General features: G+C 46.1%; 1 protein-coding gene across 2 annotated transcripts in view; it reads right to left on the bottom strand.

The window, feature by feature from the left end:
• Positions 1-20,195, bottom strand: part of KIF6 (kinesin family member 6) — a 440,420-nt gene that overhangs the window by 76,763 nt on the left and 343,462 nt on the right. For both annotated transcript variants that reach the window (XM_028120400.2, XM_088024363.1), the window contains exon 15: positions 8,577-8,632. In XM_028120400.2, coding sequence (XP_027976201.2) covers positions 8,577-8,632 — 56 coding nt within the window. The remainder of the gene's footprint in view (positions 1-8,576; positions 8,633-20,195) is intronic.

Below are 20,195 nucleotides of genomic sequence, written 5' to 3'. Positions count from 1 at the left end.
CGGCAATGAACAACCCATCGTTATTATTGTTCCAATGACCCTTTCTAAGTACAAAAGCAACGAGGGAAATCATAAAAGAAAATATCAATGGATTTGACTATATAAAAATAACAAAATAAAACCCTATATATTATAATGCACTTTACAAAGATTAGTCACTAGTACTGATGGTAAACCACATGCAAAATGGTGCTCTGCTTCCTTTAGAACCTGCAAATGAAGGAACTGATATAACCTTATAGGAGCTGAACTAGCGAAAATCTTTACACAGCTCTCTGTAAGACAAAGCCCAGAGGATACAGGATATCAATCACTGTGCCCGCTCTACCCATCCTCTTTTTAAAAGGGAAACCTCCCTTGCTGCCTAGGTGGCCTCTTTCTGAGACCTCTTTTCCTCCCTGGCTGCCTGGACCAGGGGTGGGTTTCTGACCTCAAGACAGCATATTCTTAAGCTGGCCAGCAGCTGCTGTCCTAGAGGTCTAGAAAGGATAGAGTGGGCCACTCAGTTTCTCTTTCTCATGATTTTGAGCTGAGAAATAAGCAAAGAATGAGCACATTCACCTGGGGAAGCATGTTAAAGGATGCTTTCAGGTCTAGCTGGGGCCAGAGCAAGCCAAAGGCTAGCAAGCAAGTCCTATCAGTCAGCAGGACCAGCAGGCTGCAAGAGCAGGCATGCGCAGAGGTGGCAAGAAGCCCGGAGGAAGGCCTGGGGAGGGTACACTGGGCTCTGACGCCCCCCTGGGAACTGGCTCTGGCTCCCATTTCAGCTTGGGTGGGTCTCAGATCTTATTACTGCATATTGAGGAGATTCTTGCCTCCTAAACCTGAGCTAGCTCGACTGGATTTCTATTTCTGAAAATCGAAAGAACCAAACTAAAAGCGATTGTTCCTGTGACCCAGAGCACAATTCAAAGTGATGTGGGCTTCATCCTTGAGAGACAGGAATGGGAAATAATTACAGTAAGTAGAACCGTAATGAATGGTATTTTATCTTTTCTGGAGAAAAGGTTCTTATGCACAGAAGGAGGCCGTTCAGCCCGGAGACCGACCGTAATTGCTGTAAGGATATTTGCTCCTGTGGGCAATGGATGCCCTGGGAAGCTTTATCACGACTGTAAGAGCCTGTCTCTCAAAGCTCTTTTCTTTGTTTTGATTTTCTTTGGGCCTAGCGCTGCCTATTTGCCAGCCTTCCAATAACTAATCTACTCTGTTTCTTAAGAGAAAATGCCCCAGATGGAGGCAGTTTAAGAACTCCTGTCTATAAAGGAACATCCTCCATGGTCAATTTAACACTCGCTTCTCCAGTTTACAGTGAGTTTGATTGGCATGGCTTTCCTGAATCCATCCAGACAAGGCCAGATCCTGGGCCCTGGTTCCTTCATTAAGGTAGGACCACCATGTCAGGACTCTGGGAGAGCAGTCATCCATCTTTTTTGGCTGTCATTCGAACCAAAGCAGGGCTTCCTTCCTTATACATGACAATTATTAGTGTTACCTCTTGTCAGTTAATATACTTTACAGCCCTCTGGCTAGCTCAGATCATTTTTGTTTGTTTGATCTCCAAACTATGACAGCAGACACTCAGTCCATTCTGTGAAGACATCAGTCAGGTTGGTTATGGGCTGTCACTCAGATAACTGCCTATCTGGGAGTTTCAGCGTTCCAGATTGTTGCCGGAGGGAACTTGAGGAATCAGCTTCACCCTTTTTGTTTCTAGCTGCCCTGAGCCATCTCAGAAAGAGGCCCATCTATTCTGCTTTTAAGTAAGATTCCTAGAGTCTCTATCCATTTAAATTACCTTTTGGACACGATGTCTTTTCCCACAACGAACTGTATTTTCAATACAAGTGAAAATTATCTTTTTCCTTTTTCAGACTCTTTAAAGATGAATTACAATTTGTTGGTCCCTCTGTATGACATCACGTCATCTACAGTCCGCTCGCTTCCGACTAAGTTCCTGAGGCAGAAATCTGCGTCATGTAGCAGGCTCATCTGCTCACAGACGATTTTTTTCTCTAGTAAGTTAACGTTTTGCACCACCAGGAGAAAGTCACCAAAGAAAAAGCCAGCTTGCAGAGCTGAGCCCCGTGGGCTGTAGAGAAGCACAGGACTATACACAGCCCCCTTTCCCCTGCATTTCTTCTCTTGGTCCAGCGTGGTCAGGGCGCTTTCCGCGAAGAAATGGCTTCTTTCTCGCTGTGCGGCTCTTCCCATCTTGTGCGTATTGGTCACGTTTCTGTAACTCAGCACCTCAACCCTTCCCAGCGCCCCCTCTTCTAACACGAAGACTCAAACTGGAAAACAAATCTGATGTTTTAGATAGTGTTTCCCTATGTATTATAAATTTAACACTTCTTTCTGTTTATATCATTATTTTTGTTAGGATTGTAATTGGTTTTGTTAGAGCTCCAGTTATAAAGTTGCATGGGTTTTGAGAGATTGCCCCAATCTCAATTTTCTTACCAGGCCGATTATTTTTTAGCATGTAATTCTGCATTTCTTCCATTATAACAGAAGCACTGATACTTAAAATAGCTTTTTGAATTCCCCGTGCACAGTTTTCTTTTTTATAGGATACATCACTTTAACTGTTATCTTTTCTCATAGGACCTACAATTTGTTCCTTTACAGATATCTGTTTCAAACCACAGACACATTTCTGAAAGGTCTGTAGTGAACTTGGTTGTTGTGTGCCCAGCGCTTCTTCCTTTGGAGAAAGTTAACTCTTCAGTTCCTTACAAATCTTGTTCAGTTTATGTGGTGCAGGTGGGTTAAGCCCCTGCCTGAGGAATGGGCGGAGCCATCCAGGTCCAGCCAATCAAAGTGTTTCATTCCCCTTGGATGGAGGGATTGCTTTAGAGATGGGCACATGACTCAAGCCAGGCTGAGCATCCTCCCTCCAGGGACTTTTTGCCAACATTGTTGGGAAAGATCGCATTTACTGGGATTATGAATTCCACAGACCATGTAAACTGAGAGCTTTCAGAGCTACCTTGTCACTAAATGGGGTGAGGCCGTCAGGAACTTAGTCAAGTAGCACTGAGAGATGGAAGGTTGGAGGGGGAGGAGGGAAAGAAGGGTACATGTGAAGCCAACTGTACTCCTGGGGCTTGCAGGTTACACGAGACAGTAAATTTCCTTTTATCCTTATAGCCAAACATCCTGGCCAATACAAGTTGAGCACAAATTAATTGAATTTTTTGGTAAGTGTAGTTTAAAGAAAAACCACACAAATACTCTAAAGCACAGACAGAGCTTGTTATTGAAAATAAACACGTGGTGAATTGTTTCATAAAGCCAAAGATCTACTCATCCCCTCAGCTGCTCTTCTCTGAACCATCTCTCTTCCCGTAGAGCAAATGCAACGTGCACATGGAAATGCTGGGCAGAGTGAAAGTCTTGGCTTCTGCTTTTCTTAGTTTTGAGAATAGAGTATTTTTCCACTTGGTGGTAACACATTTTTATTTTGTGGTCACTGATGATTTCTACGCCTGCCCTTAATCAGGTTTTCTCTGGTGCTTATTGGTGACTGTTTTGCATGAAGCAAAAGTACTTCATGACACCCATTCCTATAAACCTCATCTAAGTTAATGCTTTGAATTCGCTCATGTTTCCTGAAGCATCACTAAACCCACTCAGCTGGAATTGTATGGAGCCTGAAAATACAACCCCGCTATTCTATTTTCCAAACCACTGAAGAGGATGGTTGAAACCCATATGGGACACTGACTCCTACCAGGGCTGTTGCAAGGCCATAGCAGATCTTTCTGCAAACCAGAAAAAGTCATCCCTTCCTAAGGGCAGACACAAGCCAGGACTGGTGTACATGGAAATGAGAGCAAGGGCAGGCTGTGTTTCAGGCGCCACCCGCCCCTGCAACAAAGCCCCAAAAGGCACAAGACAACCTATCGTTAATCATGTTACAAAGACCCTTTTCATCTTCTTGAGCTGTGTGTGCATGAGCTAGGGTGTAGTTTGAGTCTTTTGTTGGGTACACTGGATAAAGGCCAAAGATTCAGGAGACCTGAGTAACAGCTGAGTGAAATTTTAAACTCAGAAGAAAATGTCAAAGTCAGATAAATCTGAATTTATGGAGATCATAAACTGTATTTAAAAGTTCTGCAGTTGGACAGAAATGGAATTTGATTCTGACTTAGTCACACAGCAGGCAACTTCACTGAAACTCCATTTTTTTAAATCTGCAAAATAAAGATAATTCCTATTTCACAGAACCTAGATTATGTCAATGGTAAGACTCATTTTCATTCCAGAGGTTTGTAAAAGGTGAAAAAATGGCCAAATGTATCTTGATTTCAGAAGTGTTAAGACTAAAAATTGTGATCTAGAATATACAACATAAGGTAATACTCTTGCCCCCCTATAGGTCATGGCTCTTCTTTGCTAGGATTAAATGAGATAGTGTATGTCAAGGTTTGGCACGGTGCAGTCAGTGCTTAATACATGGTAGAAACTGTTGTTGGGGTGGTTGTTAATTGGGACTATGACAAAGAGTAACAAAAGATATACTTAATTCAGGTCTTCATGATCCAGCGAAATGACCCGGATGTCATCTTTCCCCTACTCCTGGATAAGCTACTAGAAGCCATCATGCACCAACAGGTCCAGAAGCAAACCTCAAGGGAAGATCCAAGTACAGAAAAGCACACAACTGAAAATCGTCCTATTTATCCTGCTGATGGAGACCTGGATCTGAGAAATGATTTTCCCAGTGCCCAAATATGTAAGAGAAACATTTTATTAAAGAGTGTTGTTCAAATGCGGGGAGGGGTGGCTGGGGTCCTTTGAATGTGGAGTAGGAGAAAGAAACTTCCAGAGTGTTTTGTTAGCTTTCTAGCGTTTGGTGTTTCCCTTCACCTCCCACTAACAGCTACTGCTATTTCATTTCCTGTGACTTGTGAATTGATCACTGATTGGCCCACTGGTGAAAACCCTTCTGTGTGGCATCCTGTGATGTTCGTTTTCATTTAGGCCTGGAGGGGTCGGTGGAGGATGAAGAGGTGCCAGTCAAGCTCTTTCCCCTGCCTCCAAAGCAGCTGGCTCCTGCACTGGTCTAGGGGTGGGCCTTATGCCAAAGGACAGCCCTTCATTGTTCCTTGTTGCCAAAGACAATGCTGCCAGGGGTAGAACACTGATGTAGAAGAAGAAATGCCAGAATTCTAGCAAGTGAAAAGTGGTCTGGTTGATGCAGTCTATTTCTTTCCCCCCCAGTGTGGTCTCAATGGCATTTTTAGAGATATGATGAATGGAAGCAGGGCATATGTGAATGTGTCAAATACACAGCCCACGTGATGAAAAGCAGTCTAATGCTCTTATGTATGGGACATGTAAATACAACGAAACGCCTCTCCTACAGAAACGAAGACTCTACTTTTTTCGGGGAGATTCTGAATTGGCTATTTCTTCCATTTCTCATTTCAACTGATTTGACATCAGAATTGATGTAAATGGTGTGCAGAGAAGGACAGAAAAGGACTTGGTGGCAAGAGTTTATCTCCCTAATTTCGGTTGGCTTATTACAAGAAACGAAAATAACATGGACGTTTTGGTTGACTTATTGTGCCATGTAAAATGAGATATTATATGGTTATAACTGAATTGCTAGCCTTTAGGAACTTTTGAGGATGAAACTCAAGTGATAGTTCTAGATCACAATGTCAGAGAAAAACAAATTACCCAGGAAGGAACCTGAACTTGAAACACATGGGCTGGTTGATCTGTAGTTCACAAATATAGTTTTCATTTCCTCTCTGCAGGCCAATTCCATGTGCACTCCAAAGCATCCCATTCCCGCCTCAGGGTCCAGAGGCAGGATGTGGCACAGTTTGGGAGTGGAGCTGAGTCACCATCCCACACATGTGATGGTACATCTGTGCCAAGCTCCCACCTCCTGACTCTGAGATTCACTAAGTCTAAGATTTCAGTCACTGGGGACTGAAAATTCCACTTGATTTAATTTCTCCCTAGGAAAAATTGCACTTAGAAAGGTCACAAATCTGCTGAAGCCAGTTTCCTTCAAGATTGCCTTGGAGATTTTAAATTTAAATGTGTGTACAAGTTCCACCTTGTCTCTGACATGCAGTGATGGTGGGTGACTTCCTGGGGTCAAGCACCATGAAAGCTTGTTCAGTAATGAAGCTGAGTCTCAGTGACCCACCTTACCTGGCCCCCTTTGGATCAAAAGCACATTAGGAAGACCGGTGGCCAGGGGATGGATCTTAGTCTGCTCTTTGCATAAAGTAAAGGAAGAGTGACATTGGCACTATTAGCACCACTGAACTAGCTACTTTCTTGGTAGCTAGCTTGAAATCTCAACACTGCTATGAGCTCTGCTTATTATGATCCAGAAAAAACAAAGGTCCACTTGCCCAGGGTTTCTGCTAGCATTTCTGGACCCTTTGTGTGTCCAGATCATCCTCTCTGAGAGATAAATTAGAGCCCTCACACCCTCTGACTCTGGCTCTTGGGCAGGGCACAACCTGCAGAGCTGTAGGGCAGCCTCTAACTTGCCTTCTCTTGAGAATGTGGCAAACCGGATCCATGAACATATGATATTGCACCAAAACTATGAAAAATTCAGAATTATTTGTGATAACCACCGGTACTCCAGGTGAAAAACTATATTGGTATAGGCCATTGGTGTCTTTCATCATGAGTCTATTTCATTAGTGTTGTAATGAACACTTTGATTCCATTTTGGTTGAGAGAGTTAGATATTTTTCAAGAGCAAAACTTTATGTTACTTTTTGGGGAGAAGCAGTTTATAAAAGGTCTTTCCCTCTTATCCCTCCAGGGATAAAAACAGACCACTGGGTCCTTTGAGTCTCACAAGGCTGACAAGTCTTGTCCCTGGATGCACTGAGGCCTGCTTCCCCTACCCTCCCTCCCTTCCTTCCAAGCCACCCAGCCAGGTGGGCCAGCACAGTCCCGCTGCTGGGCCTGGGCTGCTCCTCAGCTCTGAAGTCCTGGCACTGACGATGGGGCACTGACCTAGAACCAATTTCCTTATTAGTTTGGGTCACTGACCCCTCTGAGAATCAGACAAACTATGGATATTATCTCCAGAAAAATGTACACACCCTTAACACCCAGGTTTCTGCTTTTTTTTTTTTTTTTTCATGTAGTTTTAGGGGTTTGGGAATCCAGGTCAAGAAAGGAGTTTGTAATCTTTGTTTTTTGCCAGGGAACCTTCTGGCAGCCTGATGAAACCATGGACCCTCTCACAGAATGATGATTTTTTTGGGTGCATAGAATGAAAAATACATTGGATTTTAAGAGAAATCAGTTATACTGAAATAGTTATCCAAAATTTAAAACTTTTTGTGATACAGAAATATCTATATGCTTTTATATAAATGCATTAAATAATAAGATCTAATGGCAAGTCTGATAACCACCATAATTTTGAAGTCCTAATGAATATAAAAGATATTTTATGATATCTGCCACACTGGGCTGTGAAATAAAAATGTCTGTAATTTCCATGGATGACAGGTGTTGCTAGTCCTACTGGGGTCAGCTGCCTCCATTCATCACTGAAAATACACTAAATTGCAGTTAGAGGTTGGTGAAAATAAGGGCTCATTTCCCCCCTCCCCATCTGAGTTCCCAGATCTTAGGTTAAGAACCCCTGAGATTATAGAGATTCTCTGCACGGTGCTGGGCATGGCTCAGGGCCCGGTTGCCTCAGGCGGCAGAGGAGAACGTGAGACTCCTTTTTAGAGACTGAGTGCCTGAAGCTGTTGTAATTTTCCATATTCTGTAGGAAAAGCCAAAGGGGACACTCACAGTGGCTTCTGTCTTGTCCTCACTTATGAGGGGAGGAAGGTAGGGACAAGGGAGATAGATGCAGAAAGTCAGCTTCTCTGGCAAGAAGCAAAGGCACAAGGGGCCCCTCTGCGGAGCTGCCTCAGCCTGGGAGACACCCTGGGTGTCTTCTAGCTTGGGATGAAGGCAACATTTTCCTCTCGCTTTGACAAAAATATGAGGCCTATTTTTACCGAGTTTGCCTCCTGGCTTAACCTCATCTTTCCGGGCATGATGTGGCAGAGCTAAGTGGCAGAGCTCTGCTGGGCACCTGCATCCTGGGAAGGCACAGAGGCTCATTTTCCTTCTCCTCCTCCCACTGGCTTATTGAGTGGTGCTGAAAAATGCAAAATGCACACCTGTGCCCCAGATGCTAAGTATAAGCTTTGGGGGGGTGTGTGTAGAAGTGTTCCACAGCACTTGAAAATACGAAATGTCACTGTAGTCTTGCCTTTGTGACTAGTTGAGCTATTGTTGAGGAACACCAGGGGCAAAGCAAAACTTTCTCATTGGGATGCTAGAGCTCAGGCCTGCATGAGGATGAAAAGTTCAAGTTCTAGACAAAAGAAAACACTTTGCCTGATGGATGGTAGGGGAGATGACAAACTTCCAAGGAAAGGCGCTCTCAAAGCAGCTTCCTTGGCAGAAATGTCTTGAAACTCAGCTTCATGGTTATTCGGAGGGACTTCATGACCTGATTTTTACCAGGAAAATGGTCTGTGAAAGAGGCTCACAGAATATCATCTGCTTACCAATTTTATTTCTTGTTTCATTTATACTTTCTCCCAGGGCCTTCGCTTCAGAAAATCTGCAGAGGGGAAAAAAAAGAATTTGTCTTTTTCAGTTAATCCCAAATTATGCTTTAAAAATAATAGATTCCTGGGGTACCTGGGTGGCTCAGTTGTTAAGCGTCTACCTTCGGCTCAGGTCATGATCCCAGGGTCCTGGGATTGAGCCCTGCATCGGGCTCCCTGCTCTGCGGGAAGCCTGCTTCTCCCTCTCCCACTCCCCCTGCTTGTGTTCCCTCTCTCACTGTGTCTCTCTCTGTCAAATAAATAAAATCTTAAAAAAAAATTATAGATTCCTGAGAACTCTCTAAAATAATTTAAAACTTTATGGAAAGATATAAAAGAAGATCTAAATAAATGACATATAGTGGGCTTAAAAATAGAGCTAAAATTTATATTAATTACGGGTATCGTGAATTTTTACTTCTCTATCCAGCACAGAATATTCATCCTCATATTCTGTAATTTATGATTTGCAATTTTGAGTGTTTTATGATGCAAGGGTACTGGAATAAAAGCATGGCTGTAAGACTTTTGTACCCTGCCCTTCTCTATTAATCACAGTACCAAGATCCTATAGATATAGTTGAGAATACATGCTTACTATAACTTAAATAACATTTTTTTCCTGATTATAAAGTAATAGGTCAGAGGCTGGCCAACTATGGCTGGTTGTGAGACACATCCAGGCCACCACCTACTTCTGTAAATAAAATCGTAATGGACCATAGCCACTGCGATTCATTTAGACATTGTCTATGGCTGCTTTCATGTCGTGTAGGCAAAGCTGAGTAGTTGTGACAAAGATTGTGCGGCCTGCAAAGCTGAAAGTATTTACTATCTGACCCTTGACAGAAGAAGGTTACTGACTCCCGTTGTATATGATGTTAAATCACATTTTGAAAGTATGAAAAGAGAAAAAAAATCCCTAATAACTCCTCCCCAGAAATCAGCACATTTTGCGCTTCATTCAGTCTTTTTTCTACTCCGTTTTTATAGAATTAAGATCGTACCATCCATATGATTTTGTGCTTTAGTTATTTTTCACTTAACAGTACTAATCCCTCTGCACGTCATTAGAAGCTTATCCATTGTCTTTGATGGCTGTCTACTAGTCTGCCAGATGGTTGTGTTGATGTTTACTTAATGACTCCTATATATTTCCAACAAATATGGATGAGATGCCCGCTGAGAGCCCAACTTTGTGCTGGCAAAGCAGTGTAGGATCTGGCCTATGTGAGAAACACGCAGTCTGATCCCCTATACATGGGGAGCCCTTAAGAAATGTCAGTCTACTTTTTCGCAACGGGTTTGCCGCCAGAACACAGGTGTCATGAAAACCACCGCTCAACCTAAACCAAAATGGGAAAGGAAAAGACTCACATCAACATCGTCGTCATTGGACATGTAGATTCGGGCAAGTCTACCACTACTGGTCATCTGATCTACAAATGTGGTGGGATCGACAAAAGAACTATTGAAAAATTTGAGAAGGAGGCTGCTGAGATGGGAAAGGGCTCCTTCAAGTATGCCTGGGTCTTGGATAAACTGAAAGCTGAACGTGAACGTGGTATCACCATTGATATCTCCCTGTGGAAATTCGAGACCAGCAAGTATTACGTGACCATCATTGATGCCCCAGGACACAGAGACTTTATCAAAAACATGATTACAGGCACATCTCAGGCTGACTGTGCTGTCCTGATTGTTGCTGCTGGTGTTGGTGAATTTGAAGCCGGTATCTCCAAGAATGGGCAGACCCGTGAGCATGCCCTTCTGGCTTACACACTGGGTGTAAAACAACTAATTGTTGGTGTTAACAAGATGGATTCCACTGAGCCACCTTACAGCCAGAAGAGATACGAGGAAATCGTTAAGGAAGTCAGCACCTACATTAAGAAAATTGGCTACAACCCCGACACAGTAGCATTTGTGCCAATTTCTGGTTGGAATGGTGACAACATGCTGGAACCAAGTGCTAACATGCCTTGGTTCAAGGGATGGAAAGTAACCCGTAAAGATGGGAATGCCAGTGGAACCACACTGCTTGAAGCTCTGGATTGCATCCTGCCACCAACTCGTCCAACTGACAAGCCCTTGCGTCTGCCTCTCCAGGACGTCTACAAAATTGGTGGTATTGGTACTGTCCCTGTGGGCCGAGTCGAGACTGGTGTTCTTAAACCTGGGATGGTGGTCACCTTTGCTCCAGTCAATGTTACAACTGAAGTAAAGTCTGTTGAAATGCACCATGAAGCTTTGAGTGAGGCTCTTCCTGGGGACAATGTGGGCTTCAATGTCAAGAACGTATCTGTCAAAGATGTTCGTCGTGGCAATGTGGCTGGTGACAGCAAAAATGACCCACCAATGGCAGCAGCTGGCTTCACGGCTCAGGTGATTATCCTGAACCATCCAGGCCAAATCAGTGCTGGATATGCACCTGTGCTGGATTGTCACACGGCTCACATTGCTTACAAGTTTGCTGAGCTGAAGGAGAAAATAGATCGTCGATCTGGAAAAAAGCTGGAAGATGGTCCCAAGTTCTTGAAATCTGGTGATGCTGCCATTGTTGATATGGTTCCTGGCAAGCCTATGGCTGTTGAGAGCTTCTCTGACTCTCCTCCTCTGGGCCGTTCTGCTGTTCGTGACATGAGACAGACGGTTGCTGTGGGTGTCATCAAAGCAGTGGACAAGAAGGCAGCTGGAGCTGGCAAGGTCACCAAGTCTGCGCAGAAAGCTCAGGGGGCTAAATGAATATTATCCCCAATACCGGCCACCCCAGTCTTCATCAGTGGTGGAAGAACGGTCTCAGAACTGTTTGTGTCAATTGGCCATTTAAGTTTAATAGTAAAAGACTGGTTAATGATAACAATGCATTATAAAACCTTCAGAAGGAAAGGAGAATGTTTTGTGGACCATGTTTTTTTTGTGTGTGTGTGGCAGTTTTAAGTTATTAGTTTTTAAAATCAGTACTTTTTAATGGAAACAACTTGACCAAAAATCTGTCACAGAATTTTGAGACCCATTAAAACAAAAGTTTAATGAGAAAAAAAAAAAAAGAAATGTCAGTCTTTCCCTTCTCCTCTCTGCCATGGAATTTAAAGGGCAACCAAAAAGCTATGAAACAAATCCATAATAAATGGCTACAGCAAATCATTGTGCTACCATGGATAACTGTGGCTAAGCCACTGGAGTATGACTAGGGAGGGGCCTGTCCATGAGTGGAGAGTAGGCAGGAAAGCTTCATGTACAAGGTAGGATTGACCTGGCTTTTATGGATGCATAGGACATGTTAGAAAACTCTACCCACCATCATGCTTCATTAACTATCAACACCGGGCCAATTTGATTTTAATGATCGCCTCTCTCCGTGTTCCCTCCCCAGCCCCCCAAATCTTTCTGGATCCCAGTAAATCCCAGGTATCATGTTCTTTTGTCTCTAAGCTCTTTAGTGGTGTAGGATTTTGTTAGAGGAGGTGGGAAGAGGAGGGCATTCCAGGCAGGGGAACAACGTGGGCAGAGGCCAGAATGCTGTGACGGCCGGGCCTGTGCTTGATGGAGGAGAAGTGTGAATTATGTCACCGCTATTTTCCGAGTCTGGCTGCTTGGCCTGTGACTGTAGATGGGAAGTTTCCAAAGAAGGGGACTAAATTTCCTCTCACTGTTAGGTTTCTTGGAACTCCACCCCAGCTCCCTTATTAGGGTGTTCAGGCTTGTGACAGATTTATGGATGTGCTCTCTTCAGCTAGGGCCTGTCACCTTTGGGAGAGAAATGCAGTCCCATTTGATGCCATTCAGACTGAATTTGGTTCAGCAGACATTCAGGTAAGTCTCTGTGCTGGGCTCTGTGGGCTCACACTGGCCTTTGCCTGTGGGGCAGGTGGCATCTAAGGGGTGGTCCAGGCCACTCAGAAGATGAGGGCTATTTTCATTCTGTAAGTTCTGCCAAGCGAGGGGACTATAACTGTCTGATTGTTGCCTGTGTCCATCCCCAGCCCCTAGGACTCCACAGGGCTTGACAATCCTTCATTGCTCGGTGAACGACTCCTCTTAATGCCTGTTCTTGCAGAGTTCACTCACCCATTTGGATTCTTGAGAATAAAGAAGATATGAGAGAAAGGCTGCAGAGCTGCTGAATGGAGGAAACCAGAATAGAGAAAGAAAAGGGGAAGATAGCGAAGTAGAACAGGCAGTCTTCACAGCAGCTGTTCAGAGAAGCCCCAGTGGGGGGCCTGGGCTGGGGCTGGAGCCCCCCCCCCAGCCTCGGCGGTGCCCCCACATGTCCTGGAGGGCATGGCAGAGGGAGCTGCTTCGTGCTGTGATGAACCCACTCCAAAGAGCCGCCCTGCCAGGGCTGGCAGACCCAGTGGGGGAAGCCACCAGCTGTTCCAGTCTCTCCTCTGCAGCGCAGCGCCAAGCTAAAATGGACTTTCCCACTGAAGAGGTGTGGGCTGAGGGCTGTCCTGTCCGCATGAGACCATTTTCCCTTCACTCTGCAGTTGTCCCTGCTCCAGGCCACCCCACCCACATGTGTTCCTGATCTCCAGTTGTCAAGACAAACTCTGGACTAAGAAAGCTCAGTCCCGAGGAGAAAGGGGGGAGAGTGCAGGGGAGGCAGGAGAGATGAGAAAGAAGGTGACCCCCATTTCTGCCACGTTCATCCTCACCCACCTGCATCTCCGTACCTGCCCAGCCCACGTCTCCCTCAGCCCCTCTGCTTCCCCTTGCTCCGGCCCCAGACTAAGTTCTGATCATCAGGAAGGGGAGACTCGTGATGACTCCTTCCCGACCTGAAAGAGGCACATTCCCATTAATGATGTGCCTCAGGGAACCCCAAGGCAGTTGAACCTGTGCTGACTTTCGCCAGGGCTCATGGCTCCTCTGGACAACATCCTCAGCTGCTGCTCACTGGGGGAAAGGCTGCACCTTGGGCAGGGCCAGGGAGAAGGCTCTGTGACTTAACCTGTGCACCCCCGAGGCTCTCCTCCTGGCACCAAGGCATTCCTCTCTGGGAAGTCGTTCGCTGCATGGCTCATTTTGGGAAGCGCAGCGTTGCTGGGGGTATTTCCAATGTGGGGGCTGGCAGGTGGCTCTGTGCGCTGCACAGAAAAATCTCTACCTCAGGGCAAGGCCTGGGCTTGGAAGGGAGAAGTAATGCGGTCCTTTGGCTGCTCTTTCATAAGCCTGGCTTCCTGTGACACCCAGCCTTCACTGATCCCACAGCAGCCACGGTGCCGCGCTGCACACTATCCGCAGAGTGCAAACCCTTCTCCTTCTTGGCTTCCGCGTCACCTCAGCCATCTCTCGCCCTGACTGCTCCTTCTCAGTCTCCTCTTCCTCAGCTGTTCCTTAGATGCTGCAAATTGCCAGGGTTTTGTCGTGACCCTCTCCCTGGGCACCCCATCACGCCAGTGCCTTCACTTGTCAGACCCATAGATAGCTCCCAGATCTCCCTCCCAGTCCCGCTTTATTTCCTGACAAATCCATCTGAGGAACTGATCACCTCCCACCCTTCCGAATGCCCCTCCCCTTCCTTTTTCCTTTCCTCATCTCACTGCCCAGGACAGACACTCACCTATGTACTCCCGCCCCTCCCTCCATTAGCATCTTCACTCACCGCATCCATTCCCCGTCCTGGTCCTCCCTAATTCTCACAGCATTCCACCTGGCTTCGTTCCTTCATTCCTCAGAGAAGGAGCAGTCCCATCACCCCATCACCTCAAAGTGACAATGGCTTGCATAGCTCCCCGAATTCTTGCTACCTGCCTTCAGGCCATTTCCCATGAAGCCAGCAAACCTTCTTAAATGCAAACCTGATCTTATTATTCTCCGGCTTAAAACTCTTCAAGGGCTCCCCAGGGACCACAGAACAAAATCCAAATTCCTTAACAGGGCTAACTAAACTCTTCATGCTGTGGCTGGTGTGGACTTCTCCAGAATCTTTTCTCACACCCCACATTGGCCTCAGTACCATCAAGTGTCACACTGGCTCACCTTGGGGCTGTTCCCTTTGCTTGGAAAGTTTTTCTTCATCTGGCTAATTTCTACCTAACCCTGCAGTTGCAGCAGAGAGGTCTCTTCCTCTGTAGGGCTGGGCAGGTCTGCAACCCCATGTGTTCCATAGAACTCTGAACATCTGTCATCATGGTACACCATGTGGGAACTGCCTGCTGATTTGTTTTGTCCCCTTTCTCAACATCGTAAGTGCCCTGACGAGAGTGACCACATCTATTTAATTCACACAACTATCCCTGGAGCTTAGACCGGGGCACGCACTTGGTGAGCATTCTATACCTACCTGTAGTGTATAAGCAGCAGAGCGTGAGGGAGCACGTGGTGGGCAGCACTCCCTGGGGTGCAGAGACTTGGACTTGAATGCCCCGCTGAATCTTAGAGTCCTCATTTGTAAGATTAGGATGAGATACCTCTCAGGGTTGGGTTGATGTGGGAAGTACGTGCACACAAACGTCCTTTGTACCTAAACCATGACCACTGCCTGGCAGTGTAGGGACCCACTTGGGTGATGGACTGTGATGTGGGATTGCATGTTGGAAGCAGCAACTACAGACAGGAATGATGGCTATCATCCTCTCAGCAAACCAAGGGGTCAGAGGAGGGATCCTTGCAAGTCTGTGGTCAAGGACACCTAAGACAGTTGCTGAGTTTCTCAATCTTCAGGGGCAATGAAAGGGATGGGAGTTGAGGTAGAATCTCATGTAAATTCCAGACCTGCAGCTCCTGGGAGAATCCCATCCAGCCCTTGGTGTGGGTCAGGCAGAGATATATCACCACTGGGGGAGCAGCTGAGGAAGCATGACACCTGGCTCTGCCCCAGGGAAGTTAGAACCACAGGCAATTTGCTGGGGACCAGGGGCAGCAGCTGCTTTAACCTATGGGCTAAGGGGAGGAGCTGATGTTCATAAGCCACTCAGTCTCCAAGAGCCTCTGGGTCTATTCCCTGTCACGTCAGCTGGGGTGGTTTCTTCAGGCCAGTGGGGCAAATATGTCCTTGGAGGGCAAGGGGTTCCTCTTGTCTACAGCAATTAACTTAATATGTTGATTATTTACAGAGTGAACATGCAATACTCTTCCTATCAGAGAGGAAGAGTAGGCCTGCATCTATGCCATTTCCTTCCTTTGGAGACCTATCCCTGACATGGCACCTTAGCTCTCTCTGTTATATTGCCAGGAAGATCCACCTTTCATTTCCCTTAGCCTTTTCTTTAATACCAATACTTCTTTTCTATTCCATCTTGTTTCCCATCAAGATGGCTGCCCCCTCCCGTGTCCTGTTCTGTTCCTTCCCTGTCTCGAGAAGCCTGCTTCTAGGAAGTAGGTCTTGAGCAGTTTGCTTGGCTGCTAAGACTTCTCGAAGTCAATTTCAAAGTGTCATTCTCAAGCCAAAGAAATATTTTTGAGTACTATTTTTGTGGCCAGCACTGTGTTAAAAACTGTGGGGAGGCTGGGAAGATACTAATCTAATCTCAGCTCTCAAGAGTTCATAATTCTAGTTCAGGGAACAAGGTGTAAATACAGAAAACAAATGGAAAAATAATAAAGGTTAAAATCAGAGTCTAATAGGGACCAGGGAACTTCTATTTGTCAGGGATGTTATTTCCAGATGGTGCCACGAGATTGTTCTCCAGCCTCGGTCCAGTTTTCCTGTTGGTTTTAGATTGCCATTCTATTCTGTGTCTGAAGGATCCAACCGAGTGAAGGGGCGCTTTTCTTTCTTTCTTTCTTTCTTTTTTTTTTTTTAAAGATTTTATTTATTTATTTGAGAGAGAGAATGAGAGAGAGAGAAAGGTCAGAGGGAGAAGCAGACTCCCCTCTGAGCAGGGAGCCCGATGTGGGACTCGATCCCGGGACTCCAGGATCATGACCTGAGCTGAAGGCAGTCGCTTAACCAACTGAGCCACCCAGGTGCCCGAGGGGGTGCTTTTCTTGATTGAGTTCTCATTATCATTGCCTTTGTTTCAAACTGCAGTTAATCTATTTATTTCTTCTTTTGTTATTTAATGAAACTCTGTGACAGAGGGACTCCCTTTGCATCAAAGACCTGCCACAGAAGAAAGTTAGCTGTGTGGTACCTGAGCACTGGTCTTTGCCAAACATGGGGTCTCCAACCTCTCTTCATATTATTATATACTACAAGGCTGAGTCATCCCTGATTTGAATGTAGATTTTGAATTGTAGTTGTCTTCCACTATAAAAATCCAGCTTAAGAATTGGCTTACGTGCTCTAGTTCAGCAAAGGGTAAACACCCTATTAATGTGCCAACATCCTGTTTTTCTTGTCACAGACAGGTAGCAAATCTCCTCCAGACTAGGGGCTAGGGTCCAGGTAAGATGGGGAAGAAAATCTTTTTTTCGGATGTGCACATGTGAGCCACTGATGGACCTATCTGTCCCACGGCTCCAGGTCAACTCTTGTACTCTGGGGGAACTGAGTGGTCAGGAGGGATCTGGGGCCATCGATGGTTCCTTCATTTGGGCTTAGAACCTTCTTGCCATGGGCTAGAGAGGCTGAGCTGCCCCCAGGCTCCTGTGAGTCCCAAGCCCCTCTTTTGTGAACTTTGCCAACATGATGTCCCAAAATTGGAAACGCAGATGGTAGAGTGATATGATGTGAAAAGTTGGGAATGAATGGTGGGCCAGGACACTGGGGCCTCATTGCTGGGGGCTTCCAGAGGGTGAGACTTTCTCAGAGGAAGTAGTCTCCTGGGAGCTGAGTGAGGAACAGGCGTTTAGTGCCATCCTGACTAAAATCCTGAGGTTCATGTCTGCATTCCTAGGACCAGCCCTTCTGCAGATGGGCCACATGGTGCTTCCGGTCACCAGGGGGACAGGCAGCAAATGCTTGGAGGGGATCGGGGTTACTGCAGACTGCTTCTTGAGATAAGGGCAGCATGGAAGTCACCCCCACTGGCACCTGTGGGACCCTATTTTGATGTCTGCTGTAGGAGCAGTGCTTTAGTTATTTGTTTTCACAGAAAAACATTTTCTCTTAGTCTTCTGCCTCAAGGAGTTATGAGCATGTAATACCTAGTAATTGAATACTCTCCATGAATGCAAACAAAAGCTCCAATCCCGAGAAAGGGGTAGATCCTGGGTTACACTCCCCAGTACCAAATATTCCTTTAATGATTGTTATTACAGTAACATTAAACAGATGCAGACATTTTTTAAAAAATGTGGGCTGGTCTCTTGGCTTTTCATTTGATTTAAAAAGATTGATTTACTGCTGGGAAAAGCCCTTTTCAGAGGAAAGCTTTGTGCAAGTTTCATTAATTCCCTTGTTCTATGGCCACAGCAAGATGGGACCACCAGTATTACCAGCCCATCCCATGTGATTGGATGTGTTTCAGCCCAAAAGCACATTTGTCACAGGGCTGTCAGAACCCTACTGTACTAGAGTTAAGTGAGCTTTGTATTAAGAGGCTTTGAAAGACCACATCTTCAGCCCTGCCATCCCAACCCACCCTCCCACTGGAAACAGACCTAAACTCGAGTATAAACCAGAACCAGGAACCATACCAATTCCAGAGTAATTCTTGGGGCACCTGGGTGGCTCAGTTGGTTAAGCGTCTGCCTTTGGCTCAGGTCATGATCCTGGGATCCGGAAATCGAGCCCCAAGTCAGGGTCCCTGCTCAGCGGGGAGTCTGCTTCTCCCTCTCCCTCTGTCCCCCTCCCCCACTCATGTTCTCTCTCTCTCTCTCTCTCAAATTAAATAAATAAACTCTTAAAAAAATAGAATTCTTCCTAAGCTAGTGGTTCTTAAACTCATGTGCACAAAAGAATCCCTTGGTAATTGGTTTAGCCTGTAGAGTTTGGGGATCCTACCTCAGAGGTTCTGGATCTCAGGGACTCTGGACACTGTTTAGCCAGTGGTTTTCAAACCTGGTTTCATGTTGGAATCTTTAAACAAATGGATGCTTAGCTCCTACCTAATTAAATTAGAGTATCTGAGGGGTCAGGCCCAGTGTCCGAAGGTTTTACAAGCTCCATGGGTCATTTTAATATGAAGCCGGAGTCGTCAGGCCCTGGTGGAAGCTCTGAAGCCTTGGGTGAGAAGGCTGAGGGCCCCTTAGAAGTTCGTATTGGATGAGGCAGCAAGTGTGACATGCTTATCTTCAGACAGACAGATGTTCTGCTCTAACACATCCAGCTGACTATCCCAGAAACTCATGGCTTACTGTGAATATGCATTAGAAGGTTTGAGAAACCCCAGGATTCACTTGCTAAAATTTGTGTGGATGCACATATGTCCATTTTTCCAGGGGGAGGGTCCTCAGCTTTCACTAGAGGCACTTTATTTTTTCCCCTAGCCCTTGTTTTATTCATTTATTCATTCATACACCCCTGTCCTGCTCTCATTCTTCTCCCTCACACAGGTAACCATTCTTATGGTTAAAGTATGTGATAATCTATCTTTATGTTTGGCTATTTTTGTTTGTTTTGTGTGCATCTCTTTATAATTTCCATGAATTGTGTTCTTAGTGCTGTCCGTGCTGGTGTGTGTACATTCATCCATTGCTCCTGACTTCATGGTTAGCTTCCCCAAGATTTTACCTCTCTGCTTCCTTGGTGATGGACACCCAGGCTTCCAGCTCTCCTCAGCCACAAACTGAGCTGCGGCAAACATCCTCTCATACTTCCCCTTCAGAGCCCACTCGAGAGCTTCCTGGGAGACAGACCCAGAAGCGGAAACACTGGGCCGCGGGGTCCACATGTACTTCCTCCAACTAAGGGGGGCAGCATGGCGCCCGAATGACTGCTCCCGGCTACACCCCTCCCACCATCGCAGGATTCCTAAAGTGATCTGAGACCCCCACTCACATGCCACCACAGCGAGAAGGCCAGTCAAGCTGGGCCCTCAGTGCTGCTTGCCTTTCCTTTTCTTTTTCCAGCTCTGCCTTCTTTCCTGTTCCCTGTGACATCTGTATGAAACCTCTGCCACCACGTCTGCTACCTCCCGACTCTTACTCCACTTCAACTTCCACGGACAAAATAGAGGCCATCTTACCTTCCTCCCTTCACTGCCAAGGGCATCGGAGGCAGTGTCTACCTCATTTTTCTCTCCAGGATCACCTCACCGGGATCTTTGATGCCCTCCCTCCCCAGACCTTCTCCCTGAGGCCTTGCTGCATCAGTTCTTCCCGTGGTCTGTCTGTCTGTCTGCCTCTCTCTCCAGGGGTTTGCTTCCATGGCCTGCAATGTTGGCTACTTCTCTCCCGTTCTGAAACAAACCTCCCTTCTCCTTAGGCCTCCGTTTTCCCTCCTTCGAATGTTTGTCATCTATCACAGACTTTTTGAATACATGTTCACACGTGCTCCCTTTGCTCAGCTCCTTCTCATGTGCTCCCTCACTCCCAGCCCTCCGCCCCGTGGTCTGTAGTCGCCGGCTCGCTCGGTGTGCTCCGTCCAGTCTCCCCTGCTTCTTTCTTTCTAGTGTCAGACACCACTCATAACATGCTTCTTGGAGCTGCCTCCCCTCTTGGTTTTCAAGATAATATGTTCTCCTGGGTCTCCCCTGCTTCTCTCTCTGCTTTTTCTCAGCCTCCCTCACAGCCTCTTCTCTGCCC

This window comes from Eumetopias jubatus, unplaced genomic scaffold (genome assembly GCF_037043125.1).
Source record: "Eumetopias jubatus isolate StellerSeaLion01/CBP00866 unplaced genomic scaffold, mEumJub1_p1.0 scaffold_6, whole genome shotgun sequence".
In the NCBI taxonomy this organism is placed as follows: domain Eukaryota; kingdom Metazoa; phylum Chordata; class Mammalia; order Carnivora; family Otariidae; genus Eumetopias; species Eumetopias jubatus.
The sequence above is the reverse complement of the archived record's forward strand: the minus strand, read 5'-3'. Positions and strand labels throughout refer to the sequence as shown.